We start from the raw sequence: 18,967 nt of genomic DNA, 5'->3' as shown, positions 1-18,967 counted from the left end.
AGCTAACTTTACTAAGGAAGTAGAATATGTTTTCTAGACTAATATACGTAGAGTCTGCCGTGAACAATTTACGAGGAAGCAGATACTTTTTCATATTTTTCTTTAAACTGTGCTAATTTACACCAGTGTCCACTGTTCGGACTGTTCCTTTTCATTGCCAAATTCTACAGTGGACTTGAACGGACTGCATTGCATAGTATTTGTTTTAGGGTAAATACGTTTTACTTACTCGGGTTACAAGGACGAGTATAGTATCACAAAGACAATACAAATTATTTCGTGATGGCGTGTGTTCAGGCTAAATTTATCTAGCTAAATATATGTCTTGAAGTCGTTCATGTGATTACAATTTCAGGGAACTTACAAGATATTTTCAGTTTGAAAATACGAGGATTGTCCCTGAGGTGCAGTTCCTCTAACCTTTAGACTTCATAATATGTATAACACAACACCCTCCTCCAAAATTATGGATCTGCACCTACGTCTTGTAAATGTTAACAGGAACAATTTCATGAAACATTTCCGACAGAAACCTACAGAAAACATTGTGTGTTTGTTGGGCTGTACAGTATGTTTGTTTTATTACTTCTGAAAAGCAAAATTCATTCCTTCACTCCAATATCTTACTATGACTTTATCATATATCGCAGTAAAATGAAAGAACAATGAACTCGTTCTATTCATAACACATTGTCGTTGATGTTAGAGTATTGAACGCTTGTGTTCAATCATGAACACTATAGTATTCAACGTTGAACATAACTGTTCTTAGTTGTAATGCCCTGAAAGTCGACAATGCTTTTCAATTTCAACTAATTAATATACTTTGTTCTTTTGCAAGTTAGATATTTCTGTTTGATTGTTTGGATTGTCGTCTGTTTTTTTTCACTTTTTGATTCAATATATATTTTTCTGTACCTTTGCTGACAGGTTTATTAATAATTTCAACATGTTCTATGATTCATGTCTTTATTAAAAAATAAATAACGTTATTGTATTAATTCATATTGCGATGGTGGTATTTCATCATACTGTTGACAAAACTGTCAAATATGTTCTGTTTTTACACAAGTGTTCATCGCCAGTGTACAGGCTTGGAACAAACAACGTCCTTCGTTGTGAATGTTGCGTGGATTTTAGAAAATGTTCAGTTTCAAGAAGTATTACATGCCGTTGAACATGTAAATGTGTTAAGAAAATGAACACTTGAACATGTTCAAAACTGGAACACTAGTGCTCAAGAAGTGTTCTGATGACTAGAAAGAGGCGTTCTATATCCAAATGTTCAAAACTGAACACATGCTGTTAGAAAACTGAACACTTTAACATGTTCAAGAAGTGTTACAGTTTTGATGCTTATTCGGCGCTCTATTCCTGAACACTCACTTTTACAGTATACGTTCGCTTCTCATAACAACTTTGTGTAGATATGGTGTGTGCACATAAAGGGAAGTCCTTGGAAACGCATACAACGTTACCATAAGGCCGAGGTAAAGCAAGCCGTTATAACAGTGGATGACAGTGAAATCGGAAATGAAAGGCGATAAAAAACTTTTTCGGCCTTTTTAAAATTGATTAATGGCAAGTGTATTCGGTCAAAGATACAACATACTGGACAGATTCGTCCTAGTAATGTATCTTGGTCTATGAGCTTCAGATGTCTATGTGGGTTTCATCACAATGGAAAACGTATATGGTCATTGTTGAAATAAAAATATACCTCCATATGCTGACTCTCTCACTGTCTTCAACGGAGTTCTCAGCATAGGGTATTTATACAAAGGCAGCAGCAGAGAACAAAATGAAACTATACTCTAAACATTAAGACTCAGATTCCAAATTTCTTCAAAAACGCTTATTGATATGACAAAGTCAAAACACACCGATAACTTATATGAAGTACTCTAATATCTAAAAGTGCATCAAATTGAATGAACTTAAACTTTTCAGAGGCATTTAATTCTTTTTGCTAATCATTCTTATGCCAAGATTGTTGTTTGAACATATTTTATTCAATGTTGAAAAGGATTGGGCACAAGTTATGTAACTTATTACCGCCCGCTCCCACCAGAAACATGAACAATAATGAATGGACGTATGAGTGGCCATACTAATATTAAGACATATTATTCATCAGTCGAAGCGCTTACTTCGTACGATGTATTTATGCACATGACGAAAGGTATTTTCATTACATGTGCTTGGCAGAGCAGGGTTGCCGTAAAGAATGGTATCAATGTCTGAGTGAACATTTGATAGTTCATACTCTTGATTAAAAAACATGGTTTGCATCTTCCACTGAACCACCACAATTGAAAACCTTACTCTCTGATAAATTAACACGAAGAATATCTGCATGCAATGAACTACAGGAATGTCTTAACCTTGTGTGTAGTATATGTCTCTTTCTTTCATAATATCTTGGAACCTTGTCCTTTTTTCAGGTACCTTTGATTTAAACGATGATAAACGATGCCAATATTCATGTATAGAACGTGATTGTAAACTTTCCCTGTGTCTCTTGTAAAGACATTATCTTGCAAAATATTGTGTTTGGAATTTAATACGCACACGCACACGCACACGCACACACACACATTGTCTCATATATAACCTAAACCTATGCCATATATATGACATAGAAATACAATGATTCTAAACTTGCTTCATAAACCGGCAGTGAACAGTGTAGTCTGTCTCACAGCTCCTGAACAAGACTGTTTTGCCTAATGCCAGGCCTTCTCTGCACTGTTACAGTCTTAAATGAAGCAAGTCTAGATTTCCTCAGGTTCCGAATCTCTGGTTTCCTTGGAGATACTTTTCAATTAAAATGAGTTAGTTTGTTACTTTCAAAATTATATATATTCAGAGACTAAGCCTTAGTCTAGGGTGTGAGCTGGCTACTCGCCAAGTACAGCTCACGTGGACAGTTGATCTTGCCCTCGAGACCTTCCTTTGACGACGGCTGGTATTGAGATCGCATCTTTGTCTGCTTGCATCCCATGGTGCAGTTGAGAATGACAGAGTTATAAGCATGGCTGACCTAGTCAAATGGCACCGAGAAAATGTATGAGGACACAGAAATGTGACGTCACAAATTGCAACACGCTGTCCTGTCAGGTGGGCTCCGTCTCTTCTATGGCAAACTGACTGACGCGTCGACTGGAACCTGGAATCAGCATAAATTTCCGAGACATCATGAATACACCGCGATATAAGACAGACGTGTGCTTTTAGCTGACGTGTCGTCTTCCTAATTCTGTAATTGTGGAACTTTGGAAAAATTAGCAAACATGCATTAAAAAGTCAAGTTCAGGTTGACGAAAGGACGTGCCATACAAACCAAGCGGTATAGAGATTCGAATACGTGCACATCTAACATATTGTTATAGTTCAGACACAACGAAGAAGGTTACGTTTCTTAGAATGGAACACTCGCTTATCACAGTTTCAGGGCACTTTGTTGTTCTTAACCCAAAACCATTCTAATTAAATTGATTTTAGGACAGATTATCAGTCTCAGTGTGTGTCCGAGGATGCGTGCTCTGATCAATGTATTTGTGTCAGTAAACGCGATAGAAATGTATATGTGTGGACAACATAGTCGGAACCATTGTGGAGTGCAGGGGTGGCACTGTGAACTCTCATGAAAGTGAAGTGCGCATCCCCTCTTTATCAACAGTGTGCACCCCTTCTTTCTCCAAAAGCTGTATCTGACCCCTGAACAAGACGCTTGTATGACTTTTATTCTAAGTCAGAACACTCTAGCCCCAGTAGTTTACAGGTCTAAGCACGAATAGATACACCGTAATGTTCGTGACATTCTGTTAGAAACAGGATACATTTGTCACAGCAAAACATTGTGTTTAAAGAAATGATGGCTTAAACAATCTTATTATAACTGATAAATGATGACAGCCAAAGATGCGTGCGAGTGCGTTTGTAAAACCCGATGAAAAATGTGTTCGCTGTAATGTCCTGAAACAAGGTCCACCGGGGAGACTCAGGTCTGTGCGAAAAGGCTTGGTCCTGTCAAAGCATTTACTTTCATTGACGCTGGTCTCGATACGACTCGTATATATATATATGATCAGTAATGATCCGGATAGAATTGGTCTTCGGTAACTCATGCTTGACTAAAGAGGCGTCTAATGTGATCGGGTGGTCATGCTCCTCGACTTGGTTGGCATGTCATCGGATTCCGGTAGAGTAGATCATGTTCAGGCTGTTGATCACTAAAATGTGATCACAAGAAAATGGAACACAAGAAATCGTACATGCGTGCGTGCTGACACTCACATCTTGAGTACTTCTGAAAGGAGACAGTATACCAATGCTTCACTTTGATCTTTGAGTCACAAACTTAATGAAATCATGTCAATATCGAGTGTGTCCTCCATGGGCGTTCACAACTGCGATACAACGTTTCCTCATGGATTGGATGATGCGTCTGAACACAGCTTGGGGAATGCGCCGCCATATTAGTACCAACATGGCACCAAGCTCCTGCAAGTTCTGTGGAGAGTTCCTTACTTTCCGGAGCCGCCTGCCTAACACATGCTCTATTGGGTTGAGGTCGGGAGATCTTGAGGGCCACTCCATGATATTGATGCCAGTGTTCCTGAGGAAATTCGTTCTTAAATTATGAGGTCTGGCGTTATCCTTTTGGAAAGTCAGACCTGGGCCATGAGCTGCCATGAATGGCAAAAGCTCTGGAACGAGCACCTGATCCCTGCTGCCGCATTAAAGGTTTCCCTGGATGACAATGAGTCGGGATCGAGTATGACCGTTGATATCATCCCAAACCATAACGCTACCACCCCCCAAATCGATCCACTTCCTGTACGCAACACTGGGCATTGCGTTCTCCTCGTCTTCTCCGCATTCTGACCCTTCCATCAGTAAAGGTTAATGTGAACCTTGATAATCACTAAACACAACCGTATTCCAATCTCGCTGAGTCCATCTCCGGTGCCATCATACCCAGAGAAGACGTTGGCGTCAACGGAAACGGGTTAGAATTGGTCCACGATATGGTCGCCGTGCATGAAGACGAGCAGAAGATTTCGAATGGTTTGGGCAGTCACTCGTCCTCCAAACAATACATTCCTAGTGGATGTGACAGTGACAAACCGATTACGCAAATGACGAAAGACAATCTGTCGGTCTTCTGCGTGTGACGTCACACATGGTCGACGAGGACGGGGCGTTCAGCTGTGGTACCATTTAGATGTACACGTGTCTGGAGACTATGGATGGTCTGTCGACTGCATCCCATAACCTTCGCAACATCAGTGACAGACGTTCCCGTATTGAGCATGCCAATGGCACGTTCACTCTAAATGTTTGACAGTCGTGGCATTGCAAATTAGCGAATAAGTAACAAAACGGTGTTTTTCGGAAATGACACTCTATTTTGCTACCGTGAGATCAAGGGCACATGTATCAATAGGTCACGTGACTTGTGGCACGTGGAAACGTGATTTTAACGTGGAGTGCTCTCCCCCTTGCTACGTAGGCCCGACCAGTAGAATAAATGTGTGACGTAATGCCCTTGACAATGCATTTAACCATATTCACAACAACTCTTTCAAGTTTCAAAACACTGTTTGGAAAATAATGAGTGTTAAGTTTTTATTTTTCCTGAGTTTAGTTCTAATTCCACCACATACGATGATTACTTTCTGTCCGTATGTGGGATGCTTTTGCTTTGAACTCTTCCAAATGACTCAAAGTGACTGAAAAACAAAGAGGCATACTTTGCAGTTGTCTCATCACAACATGGCTGCTTTGCTAACAAATTACAGTCATGGCACCAGACTGGCCAACTTCTTACGGGCTGTTGCAAACAACCAAACTGTCATGTCTGTCCTGAATTTGTGTTGTCTTTCCATGTTTCCACAATAAAGACACACCATGTTTGACTACCTACAGCCACACTGTTTCTGAGACATACCAGAGGGAGCTTCCTGGATTATATGCAGGGGATCTTAACACTGACAGATCTATGATACCCTCTGTTCGCAGGCAAAGTTTGTGTGATATATCAAATTTTGTCTGCATTAGTGGTGTTCTGAGAATCGAAAATAATCAACAGTTAATCGAATGAAGGATTAAAAATAATCATCCATTGTAAACATTGGAATTTTTAACTATAAATTGTATATTTATATACTTATCCTATCTCACGTTATGCATCTCTCTTCCTCACTTCGACCATGTGTGGAAATTTAATGGCTAGTTTACTAGATTGAAGTGTGTTATACTCAACATTAAACATCTGATTAATGGAAAGTATGAATTTTGAAACTTATCCTATCTCACTATCTCTCTTCCTCACTTCGACCATGTGTGGAAACGTGCTGTCAGCTATGTTGAATCAAATATTCCTAGCCTCTGACCACCCGACATCTGCCCACGCCATAGACACCTGTCAATCATCTTGCTAGTGTGCTACCCGTTATCTGTCAAATGGGGCAGGTTGGGTGGGCATTCATCGCGTGAGATAGGATAAGTATATAAATATACAATTTATAGTTAAGATTTCCAAATTTTTATACTTATCCCATCTCACATTATGCATTATCCCACAGTTGTCATGAGGGCTGCAGATTACCCCCTGACACATTCCACACGCGAGGATGCATTCCACAAGGAGGCCAGGTGAAGTGCTTCACTGATGTAATTGCTCAGAGAGTAGAGGTCAGTAAGCAGAGTGTCGATCATCTCTCCGTGCGCACAAGACTGGACGCTCAGTCTATCCAACCATGAGTATGACAGTGCAATAGGCCCTAGTTCCCTGGGTGAGAATGATCTGGCCCATATGAAAAAATACATAAGATATGGATAACATCGGTATCTTATTATGTACATAGCAAAACCGAACATGAGTCATTGCTTCATCTGCAGGTCGACGACACCTGCTGTGTCAAGACCAAAGGACCAAACTGATGGAGATCACATCCGTGACCGATATGTCCTGAAGGTAGTGAGCTGCAAGCACCGTATCAGACTTCCAGAAACATCTTTCCATTATGGCTTGAAGCGAACAATTCCTGTGGAGCGCAATGGTGGAAGCGAGCGACCGCGTCTCATGAGGCCTTGCCGATGACGGTGGTGGAAGATTCGCAAAGCTATACGCCAACAGAATCGTGGACCTCACCCAAAAGGCTCAGAGTTGTACGAGACACTTTTGCAGTGGAAGTCGTCGAAAGTGGAATAAACAGTCTCTTACACAGCCTGCACTGGTCCTTACAGGCAGCACTGGGCACTGGGATAGATCTTCAGTGTCTTCTGGATCTAATATGGATGACAGCGTAGGAATACTGGAGGTACGATCCGGCTGTCCTCGAAGTCCTGGTTCTTTACAAGAAAGTCCCACAGTAAAAACCAAGGAACACTCCTGCATGTCGAGACCATTCAAAGCAAACCGAGAGACAGCTAGAGCATGTAACTCGGAAATATGCGCAGCTGTAGCGAAGGCTAAAAGGAAAAAAAGTTTTCAAGGTGACATGCTCAAAATCCTTATCACTCAGGGGCTCATTCTCACTCGGAAGGTCGGAATTTCCGTGACTGGTCAGCCAGTTTATACAATCTCAAGAGAGACTGGAGCTCACGGACAGTAGATATCTTCACACCCGACTCCGACGCAATAACTGTGTTGAGGGCGGCTAGGTATGTAGACAGCGTAGAACCCTTCAGCTTCCTAGAGAATCGAGGGTACTCTGCAACCACCTGAGGCGATGACGTAGTGGGAGACTCTATGCTTTTCATTTTGCAGTATGATTGAAATTTCTTCCACTTGTCATCGTAGATACAATTTGTGGAAGTACGATGCCCAGTTGTGATAGCAGTCACAACACACAAAGAATAACCCTTGGCAGTTAACGACCAATGTAAATGCACCAAACGTGCAGATGAAGCGTTAGTGGAGACCAATGTCGTTGATCGGAGTGCGGATGAACCAGTAGGTCGAATTGGTCGGGAAGTGGAACTGGATCTGGTTCGGCTAGCTCTAGAAGATCTACAAACCAACTCCTCGCTGGCCACAAGGGTGCGACCAAAAGTAGTATCATCTGCCAAGTCCTACGCAGCTTGAGAAGCACACACGAAACAACAGTTGTTGTTGGAAACGCGTATGCGTTGAGACTGTCCCATGGAATTGCGAGATCATACTGTTTCCAAGCCAACGGGTCCAGGATTGGAGAAATGGACAGGTGCAGCTGATGGTTGAATCTGGTGGCAAATAGGTCTACTGTCGGCTTCGTCAATGAAGACAAATAGTCCTGAACACCTCTGGACGCAACTTCCAATCCGTTGGGGATGGACGCTTCGGATGTGACAGAGAGTCTGTGATGACATTCTTGACCCCCAGAATATGATTGGCCCCTACCGATATTTTGAGAGAGTCCACCAGGTTGAAGAATTGTTGCGTTCACCATAGAAGTTGAGGTGACCCTGTTGATCCCATCCAATGACTGATGGCCAAGATTACTGCCCTGAGCTCTAATGCATTGATGTGACATGCGCGGTCTGCTAGAGATCACTGTCCTGCTGTGTCGAGACGCATCCCTGTACGGTGAGACGGAACAAACGGTTCTAAACAAACTCCGCCGGAAACATTCAACTCTTGCATCCACCACAGTAGATGCGAGTGAAGCTCCATGGGTAGCATGATCAGTGCAGACGGAATGCTCCTCCTGATATGTGGAACTAGAAACACTTGCAACGGCTGGAGTTGAAGCTGACCTCTGAGGGTTAAAGCCTGAGCTGACGACAGCAGACACAAGAGTTACTGCCACTGGCGGAGCGTCCTGGGTTGAGCTAACACAAGGGGAATTAAGCATTGCATCTTGCCGAATCGCTCCCTCAGAACAAACAGTTAGCTGACCTCTGTGTCAAATACACCCCACTGAACTGAAGGCGTTGAAGGAATCAGTTCCGACTTCTGCCGATTCACTAACCAGCCTAACTGGTGAAGTAGCTGCATCATGAACTCCATGTGATGCAGGAGAAGAGCAGAATCGGCCTGGGCTTGAATGCAATCATCGATGTACGCTTCGAACACTATCACTTTGCAGCAGCAGAAAGCTGGTGATTGGCTTCGTGACCCGTCTGAATAGCCACGGGGCCAAAGAAATTCCAAACAGGAGCACCCGCCACTGATAGTGGTTGCCCTCGAAAACAAACCGAAGAAACTTGCAATGACCTGGGAAGATCAGGATGTGCAGATATGCATCCTGCAGATCAAGACTGACCATGTAATTCCCTGGCTTGATGATTGCGAAGACTGGATAGGGGGGGGCGGAAATGCAAAGTCATGCTCTGATGTCATGCACTCACTGCTTATCCGACTTCCTGTTGGAGGACTGCTCGGGAAATGCCCAATGGCCTCGGAGAGCCAGAGGAGCAATGCTGACAATTGGCACGACCTCTGCTTCCTCTTCCCCAAAGAGTATCCAGTCCCTGAGCGCAAGTCTGGGCTGGTGGCCTCATAACAGGTCAGCCACCGCTGTCACATAGATTCCTCCACTTGTAATCTCTTCAGGAGCTCAACTGAAACTTGTAGATGCGCACCTTGACTGACCTTGTTAGGAACTTCTCTAATAGTCCCATTGAAAAGTGAACTAACAGACCAAGGTTGGCGAGATAAATCTGTTCGGAACCTATCCTCCAAGGAAGATAGCTACAGAGGTCCCCTCCGATGCATAGCAGTGATGTAGGAGAAAAACTACACAAGCAAATCCAGGATGATGTTAAACTGTTCACCAAGACCATAGCTGCCTGGATATACGCCTGCTGATGCTGTTGTTGTTAGCACCATGTTGAGTGGAGCCATGACTTTACGATTGGTCCTGTCTAAATGAACCAACTCACCGGGGAGCGCTAAAACCGTCATGGATCTTCTGCGTTGTGAATCGGTAAAGAAGAGTCTAATGTAACAGAAGTGTCAGGCACTTGCTGCCATATCGTTATAGCTATGCGCACCACAAATGCATCAAAATCCATGGGTTGAGATTTTACCTTCTCCGGCACCGGCGCCCTTTAGACCGGCAAAGTAGGTCTTGATAAAGGCGTTGATGTAACCTATGGAGCACTAATTAATGAACCAGTCATGCCTGAGTAACCCACAGAGCAAGTTACTAATGCTGCCCTGACAGCTGCAGTCAATACATGTGGAGTAGCCATCGCCACAAGAGGCACACTCCTAACCACCGCACTGCTGACTGTATGTGCACTAAGCGCTGCACTTGAACCAACATGGGAAATAACCACTCTGTGATCAAACACCAAACCGAAGTCACTCTGAATAAGTGCTGCATCGAACCCATACTGCTGTCGAGAGAGTGGCGCTTCAGAATATAGCGCCGCACTGGAATGATATGGTTGAGGAAGCACTGAACCGAGACTGCCCTGTTGGTATTGGAAGCGCCGCTTTAGAGTGAATCGCCGGATCGACCATTAGTGGTTGAGTGAGTGCCGCATCCAAACGAGCTGTTGTTGAGAGCACATCACTTCAGAGTGAATCGAAGCTTGAGCGTGAAGTGGATGGGAAAACGCCAAAGCGATTCCACCCCGACCACTTAAGTGAATCGCCAAATCGGACTCAGTCCGCTGAGCTGCAACCACATCTTGGCCTTGAGTGGTAGACCGAATCGCCCTTGAGAGTTTGTGAGTTAATGGATCAGTCGGGCGAATCGATGAATACTGTGGTACCGTCACAATAGACGCCGGACGCAATGAAGGTGGTGGCTGTGATAAAACCACCATACCAGGTGGCATCAGACGACCATCTATTAGCTACCTGCAGATACAGAGAAAACTCCTCGTTGTCTAATCCTTCGCAATACATACATCTGTTGGACCCAACACAAATGCCTATGCAATCCACACATAAGTTGTGAGGGTCTGCTGCTGAGAAGTTTCTATTACATTGACTGCAACGTTTATGCTTCTTAGATACCTTCTCTTTAGATCCACCCATGTTTATTCACAATTCCAACTTATATCTTCACAGAGACAACACGTGTCCACACTGTGGTGCGACAAGAAAGAGAATGACAACTACAAGTCGTTATGTGATCAGCTGAGACGGCTGCACAAGCAAGATGATTGACAGGTGTCTATGGCAGGGCCAGAGGTCGGGTGGTCAACGGCCAGGAAGATTTGATTCAACTTAGCTGACGGCACGTTTCCACACATGGTCGAAGGGAGGAAGAGAGATGCATAAAGTGAGATAGGATAAGTTTTAAAATACATACTTTCGATTAATCAGATGTTTAATGTTGAGTATAACACACTTCAATCTAGTAAACTAACCATTAAATTTGGCGAATATTGTCAAAAACAAATATGTGTTCAACAGCCTTAAGCTGTGTCCACTGTATTCATATTACCATAACCTGTCTGTGAATAAATTTTAGATCTATAGCAAACATAATTAGACTACTGACAAATATTTGTTGTATAAATAAACAGAATACATACATATACACTAATTAGAGTAAAAACTGGGAAATAACCTTTAAAATTGGTGATAACATCAAAATGTATATATTTCAAATTATAGTCAAAAATCGTTCATCACAAGTCCACCAATAATGGATGGTGAATTTGACTTCTGATCCCCAACATGAGTCTGCATCTATAGGACTGTAGGTTAATCAGGTACGCATACAACCAAAGGAACCAATGAACGTGAAACAAAACCCTTTTTCTCAATATTTTCTTCTTACAAGAGATAGTATTTCAAATCATCCCATATAAATACAGACAAATATGTAGAGTTATCATTCAGAGTTTATTTTACAAAATGAATCTGTATAGAATTTTATGTACATTAAAGCAATGCCATTCTGTTCCAACAAGTTACACTTCTCAGAACATACGTGAACAGCTCCAGCTGGACTCACATAAGGTAACTAAAAGACTAAACAATGTCAATGGTGCATTTTGTCAACAAATACTAAAACAACTTTAACAGATACAACCAATAAACAGTCACAGAAAACTTTACTCAGGTAATTCTGACATGAAGGGGTTCATATCTGGTTTATTACGAAATGCCAAAATAATCACTCTCAGCCACAAATTGAGACTGTTGATAGGTTTTGAATTATTTGCTGACATTTCATTGAACTAATTTTGATCACAGACAAACCTAATGATCATTAACATGGACTATGAGCCAACTACCAAACACTAAACAATATATTCACAAGTTTGTCCAATGTTTGTATTGTACACTATCATACAATTTCTCCAGAGAGGAACAAAAACACTGTGCTGAGTCGTGACAAACTGTAGAAGAAAACAGTGACAGAATCCTTTGTTTATACATATGAAGACCCATCTTATTATTTGTCCATTCAATTCAGCACTGATACTTTCTCAAAAACAACTTTGGCAGTAAAACATGGCCTCTATCGCCCCTTCTTGAATGCACCTCCCTTAGCTTTCTTCTTGGAACTTCCCTTCATCTCATCAGCCTGCAGGAAGAAATGCAACATCAGTACTGACAGACGTCTACAAGTAAAATGCTTCAGAGAAGGTATGAGGTACAAACTACTTGAGTTAAATGATTCAGATAACAAACATTTCCAAAAGGGTTAGATGCCACATATGTACTATAGATGATCGTCACCTAAAACCATACACCTACATTGCATATTTCCATTACTGGTACATTTATCAGGAAGTTTTTAGTAGAGTTTACAGGCTACAAATGTTCGGTTTTCTTTAATCATATGAATCGAAAAGAAGAAAAAGAAGAAATGAGGCCTTATTGTATTGAATTCACATATGTAAAACGTATGTAGTACCTTTCTCTTGGGTGTGGTGGAGGAGGATGACATTACTTTGAAGAAGGTGTCAAGCCGACCTTGAGTTGTGCCTTGCTTTGCTTTCACTAACTTCTTGATGCCATTCTTCATCCTGTCCTCACTGCAAGTCAAGAAAGTTAGTCAAAGTTTTTCACATGGGAGAACAAGACATAGTGACCACTGTGAGTTGAATAGGCATTAATGCCTTGGACTTATAACAGTACAGGATTCAGTACTGAAAACTCAACATTTGTCATCTGGAGCACCATATCCAAACAAAGACCACTATATATTCCATCTATTCAAATGAATAATGCAGTGTTATTAAATACGCTTATGACAATTACTTGCATCAGGAAAGAAAGTATACATATCCCTATTCTGCTATAAATTGTGCTGCCCTTCAACTCTGTGGTTGTGACACCCGGGCATCATTTCATTGAAAATCCTTGACAATTCATTGGCTGACACTCTAAGCATTGATCAGTGCATCTGGGATATGATGACTCACATTACCAAATCAGCAAGCTACAGCATAAATCCCATTACAAGCATGGGTTGCCTCACACAAGCATGGTTGCTGAAGATGAAGGCAAATTCTAAAATACTGCTTTTCAATTCCCATTACTGAAGACAGCATTTAGGAAATTTGAAGAAGGTTTGCAAGTTCACATCTGACTACTAGGATTTTACATACAGCATATTGAACATCTGACTACACTACTTAAAACTTGTCTCCAACAGCTGGATGTTTATCATATTTATGGATCTCAGAATTAGTATCCAAGACTGTGGTGAAACCTGACAGTACAATCTATTCCTAGCTACATTGAATCATAAGGAGAGTCATAACTATTATATGTATTTTCTTCATTTGAATGGAAACATGGATTAACTAGGTACAGACCATAAGGGTTTCAGTGTACAAGGGTTTACTATCAATGGTTTTAGTGTACGAGGGTTTACTGTCAGGGTTTCACTGTACATATGTTCACTGGGAAGGGTGTCAGTGCACACAGGGTATCTTACTTGAACCCCTTCTGGGTCACCATGAATTCCAGGAGACCCTCCTCATCTGGTTCACTCCATTTCAGCTGAAACAGGAACACATCATGATGCATGGAACCCACGGAAAACCCGCAATATGTCAGCGCCACAACTACATGTGAATTAGCTTTCTATTGCTAGAAATATAGATATATATGGTTCATTTTAGGTATGTATTTGTCTTTGGGCGTTTTAGCTCAGGACATATGTTTTAACTGCTCTTAAAGGATTTCACCTTAAAATGTGTCATGCAATTAATTACTATATGTATGCCATTGTTCGGTAGAGATCATTTGTGCTGTGAACTACAAGATTTGTGGGTTTGTTTATCAAAAGAGGTGATTTAAACCAGAAAGTCAAGCTATTTCTCAAATTAATGAGACACCTTGTAACAAACACAAACATCTACTCAGAAACAGATGAGTTTGAAATGACATTTTAAGCACCTTAAGTGCAGACATGACCTGGACAAAGAAGCATAAGACTGACAACCTACATCTAGTTTTTCTGGATCTGTGATTTCTGGCTCCTGGAAGAGTACCCGTGCCTCCTGCAACACACCACCATCCACAACTTCTCAATGCTATATGTACACATTAGATGTCTGCAGGAACACAATGAAGAGAGACATGCACATTACTACACAAGTGTCTGCCCATTACAACTAATCTGTATATTAGTAATATATACATTGCCAAATGCATTCAACAAATGAAACAGTTTACATATTTTCAGAATAATCTGCATCATGTTTTGTGTCCTGAAAGATTGTTTGAACAGGGCATACCTTATACATCCAATTTTCTGGGATAGTATATTTCTGAAAAAAAAAAGGAATTAAGGCTACAAACAGAAAATATACGAAACTTTGTATACAAGCTTTTAGTTAGTTCTTTAAAATCTCAGTTTCCTGAGGGAACAGAAATTAATATAAATATCATATTAACAGCTGCAAGAAAATATTACTAATGTGCTGATTTCAATCCCAACCATTTCAGTGATTTATCATATTCTAAGTAACCATGACAACCAACAAGGACAGGGATGATGCTGACACAAAGAGTTGGGCGAATCTTGATATTGTGATTTGAGTCTTATATTCAGCGGATCATAGGATGGGAAGGGAGACAACACTGTACCAATACCACATACTGGATCAGACTTATAGTTCAGTGTACATCATGTAAATACAGAGCTTACCTTCTTATCTAGATGATCCAGGATGGTCTCTATTGATCTATGCTGCTTGATCAGCTCAATAGCTCGCTTTGGGCCAATACCTCGGATAGAGTCACAGTAATCGCAGCCCAGTAAAATACACAGGTCAATAAACTGAAACATACAATGACACTGACATGGTTACCATACTTGTCATGGAAACACAGGTCCACAAAAATGAGAGGAAATGCTGGTGGATGATTATTTTTTTTGTAGGGGAAATATGGACCTATTTGTTTCTGATGATCAGAACATCATTCACCCTAATGCCTGAGATTTTTGTCTGTTTCCCAACTAGATACAATGTCATCAAAAAAAGGCCATTCAGTCTCAAATATCTCACTATCAATATTTCATGAGAATGACACTCACCTCATCTTGAGACAGACTCAGCTCTTCTAATACTCTGTCTAAATGAATTTCTTTGATTGGCATTTTCCTGAAAAAGAATTGAATCAATACTTGTTGTAATGATATTAAGTGTCTAACAGATGTCTATATTAGCACTGTAGTTAAAACCAGGAGTACACAAATCGTGTCACTTGTGCCTATAACTGTACTGGCTGCCTCCATGCTAACCACATGCTGTACCGTGAATGGAACACTGAAGCTTCTTGAACGGAAACTGTATATATTACATACAGTTACATCAGCTGCATTGTGTCATTAACCCCTAGTTTGCAATGGATCAGATTCAGGTCACTAGAACAGCTTAGCTTTCAGAGAAATAGAAATACATGACCTGCTAGCACGTAAATCCCCAGTTTCATATCGCAAACAAGTCAGAAGAGAGGCACTGACCTTGCCTCACTGAATGTGAGGTGTCTGAGCAACACTTTAGACCCAAATGTCAAGGCATCCATATCCTCTGTCCCTGCAGCAAACACTTTCCCTGCTCTGGCCAGAGCAGCACACTGAGCCTCGGCCTCACACGGAGCCTGGGAGATACAATAGACAGGTACAGATACTCAGAGACTAGAGTAGATACACAGAAAGCAGTCCGGTAAAGATGTGTACATATACAGCAAACAGGTAGAGACAGGCACAACAGATAGCTACATAAAGAACACACACAGCCTTCGAGATACAGCAGTCTGACCAGTACACAGCAGACATGGGTACAAGGAGCTGACACATTCACTACAAAAGGGGGTTACCTCTGAAGGTCCAGGTTAGAATACTGGCCTTCAGTAATCCATGCTTGTCATAAGGGGAGACTATCAGGATCAGGGAGGTCAGGCTCTTACTTGATTGACACGTCATCAGTTCCAAACTGCACACATCAATGATCAATGCTGTTTGATCACTGTATTGTCTAGTCTTGACTTGATTATATACAGATCACCACCATATAGCTGTAATGTTGCAGCATAAACTAAACTCACTCACTCACAAATGGAGGTACCTGGCAGGTAGGCAGAGATCCATAATGTCCCAGAAATGCTTGCTCTACCTTTTTGTATATGTGACTACTGAGTATTCATTTTGATCTTTAGTACTATAACTGAAATAAACAATCAATGTCACAAGTACCTCTTCAAACAGACTTAAGGCACAGCAGATCTACCAGCATGAACTAGATTACTTGTGTACATACCTCCACATATGGAATGCCCATCAGTTTTAAGAGCTGTTTACATTCTTCATTGTGTTGTTTCGTGACCTTCACCAAGCGGCGGTTAAACTTATCAATGTTTTCCTCATCACCTGCAAGTTTAGAAAAATCAAACTAATGAAGGGAACTTGTTCTTCAAATATCAAGTCTGTCAAAACTTTCGCCAGTAAGATCTGGGTTGTGACATTCATTATGTCAACCAAAGGATTATCTAGTCCAGACTTGATTCTGTACAGACCATCACACAGCTGAAATATTGCTAAGTGTGGAGTTTAACAGCAAACGAACAATCTCAAAAATGCAAACCTTGTGTGAAATTTCTTCAAGCCTTCAGGCTATTCTCTGAATCCATGCTGAAGTGGGGAGAATGCCATGTACTTCTGTGTACAGTTAGTAAGCTTGGATTGCTAGACATTCTAACTAGGTAATGATAAGGTAGTGTTCTATGCTGTTTTTTGCAATATTCCAGCAATATTATGACAGAGGGACAGGGATTGGGAAAGGCAGGGGCCATGTACCATTTCGCACATTAGAATAAAAAATGGCCCACTAAAATTTTCAAGTTTACTGTTGATACAAGGGCAGTGGCCCACTCTAAATTCAGAAAATGGCTAATAATCCTGAAAATGGCCCATTGTCAAGGTTGTCTTTGCCAGTCCCTGGAGGGACACCAGAAATGGGTTTCACACATTGTCCCCATGTGGGGAATTCAGCATGACAAGCTTTAACAGTTCGTCCAGCAGGAGGTACCAAGACCTAGAATTTCCAAAAGTGGATAAGCAGCGGACATATTGCCCCTAGCAAGCAGGAGATGCACTAACCAGCTTCTTCAGCTTTCTCCAGTCCTTTCTGTGCCTCCTCCCTCCTCTCAGCTCTCTTGGACAACTGTAACCATGGAAACAACAAAAGTAAAGCATGACTAAACGAGAGCTCTTTCATTCCCTTACTGTTCATTATAACTATCCTCTAACTATACTAAAACAAAAAGGCGATGTGCATAACTGGGCTACAATAAGCTCAAGGTAATACGCCCAAACAATTATGAACAATATCTCTGAACATGTTCAAGTACAATTTTATTTTATTTTTTATTCAACACTGAAATATGATATATATAATGAATATGAATTCAGGAAAAGACCATGTACATTCAGCTGGCTACCATAACATATCAGAATATCAACAATATAAGCCATTAAAAGATTTCTTGTGTTGAGATTAATCATGACTATTTTGGGACTAATACCTTTCCATTTCTAACGCTAAGTCCAGAGATCTGTTAATATTAACGTCAAAGTGTTCATTAAAAGAAATCTTTCTCTGAAATCAGTGGTGTGAGGCACTTATAATACAATTACCTCCCCTACTGTCACCACCCACCTCGCCTGATTTCATTTCTGGGGGCTTCCCATCAAACACATACACAGGTTTGATTCCATTCTCAACCATTCTGATAGTCCTGTAGAACATCCCCATCAAGTGACTGAAGAAAAACATGACTGAGTATGACAAGGTGCATTAAGTCATATCTTATGACACACAATATCTGGAAAATAGGGCCAGCCAATCACTCTTTAATTCTACCGAAGAGTAATGAGCAACAATGTCAAGATATTGTTTCCAACACTAGATGTCACTAAATGTTGCTGTCTACAACACAAACAGCCAGCTACCACATGGTACAATGTATGTAGTAAGGACAAGGCAGATCAAATATTGATATTTACAGCAACAATCTATCTGGGTATGACAAAGAAGATACAAAATGATCGTCCATACAATACCAATTTTGTTCAAAGTGTTAATAACTGGTACCAAATGAGTGAAGTGATTTTGATGCTAAATCTTTCATGAGTTTAATAACAACAGTATTTCATGGAAGCAAGTTTAGTATTCTGTTTATTACCTTAGTAACATAAAATAGACACTGGCTATAGAGTGATAACTCTCATATCAATTTTCCGCCAATGCAGCAAGGCCTAATACCATTGTGACAGAGGCATTGGCATTGTGACGAACATTGTGACATCATAAATATAACCATTATGACATCACATGAAGTGGTAATACACTAGTGTCACAAAAATATTACACTGCAGTATCTTCAAAGGGCGAGTAACCACCTGATACATTTTAATCCCTGTACATACTGCTTAGATGCTTTTCCAGTACTGTTGGCCAAGGCTACCTATCCAAAAAAGCCCTGTAACTCCATTTCGACTCCATTTGAACAAGAGGAGTAATGATCAAATAATTTGTAACAAAA

General features: G+C 41.0%; 1 protein-coding gene across 1 annotated transcript in view; it reads right to left on the bottom strand.

Annotated features, from left to right (window-relative positions):
- Positions 1 to 11,781: 11,781 nt before the first annotated feature.
- The window catches only part of LOC137257369 (flap endonuclease 1-like), a 9,405-nt gene continuing 2,219 nt past the window's right edge, over positions 11,782 to 18,967 (bottom strand). Inside the window, exons 3-13 of the mRNA XM_067794695.1 lie at positions 18,082 to 18,184; positions 17,523 to 17,586; positions 16,684 to 16,793; positions 15,888 to 16,024; positions 15,459 to 15,525; positions 15,069 to 15,200; positions 14,656 to 14,688; positions 14,365 to 14,418; positions 13,851 to 13,915; positions 12,822 to 12,942; positions 11,782 to 12,488 (exon numbers count right to left, since the gene is read on the bottom strand). Coding sequence (XP_067650796.1) covers positions 12,423 to 12,488; positions 12,822 to 12,942; positions 13,851 to 13,915; positions 14,365 to 14,418; positions 14,656 to 14,688; positions 15,069 to 15,200; positions 15,459 to 15,525; positions 15,888 to 16,024; positions 16,684 to 16,793; positions 17,523 to 17,586; positions 18,082 to 18,184 — 952 coding nt within the window. The 3' untranslated portion in view covers positions 11,782 to 12,422. The remainder of the gene's footprint in view (positions 12,489 to 12,821; positions 12,943 to 13,850; positions 13,916 to 14,364; positions 14,419 to 14,655; positions 14,689 to 15,068; positions 15,201 to 15,458; positions 15,526 to 15,887; positions 16,025 to 16,683; positions 16,794 to 17,522; positions 17,587 to 18,081; positions 18,185 to 18,967) is intronic.

Source organism: Haliotis asinina, chromosome 12 (assembly GCF_037392515.1).
Source record: "Haliotis asinina isolate JCU_RB_2024 chromosome 12, JCU_Hal_asi_v2, whole genome shotgun sequence".
Taxonomy (NCBI): Eukaryota; Metazoa; Mollusca; class Gastropoda; order Lepetellida; family Haliotidae; genus Haliotis; species Haliotis asinina.
This window is presented reverse-complemented; position numbering and strand designations above follow the sequence as displayed.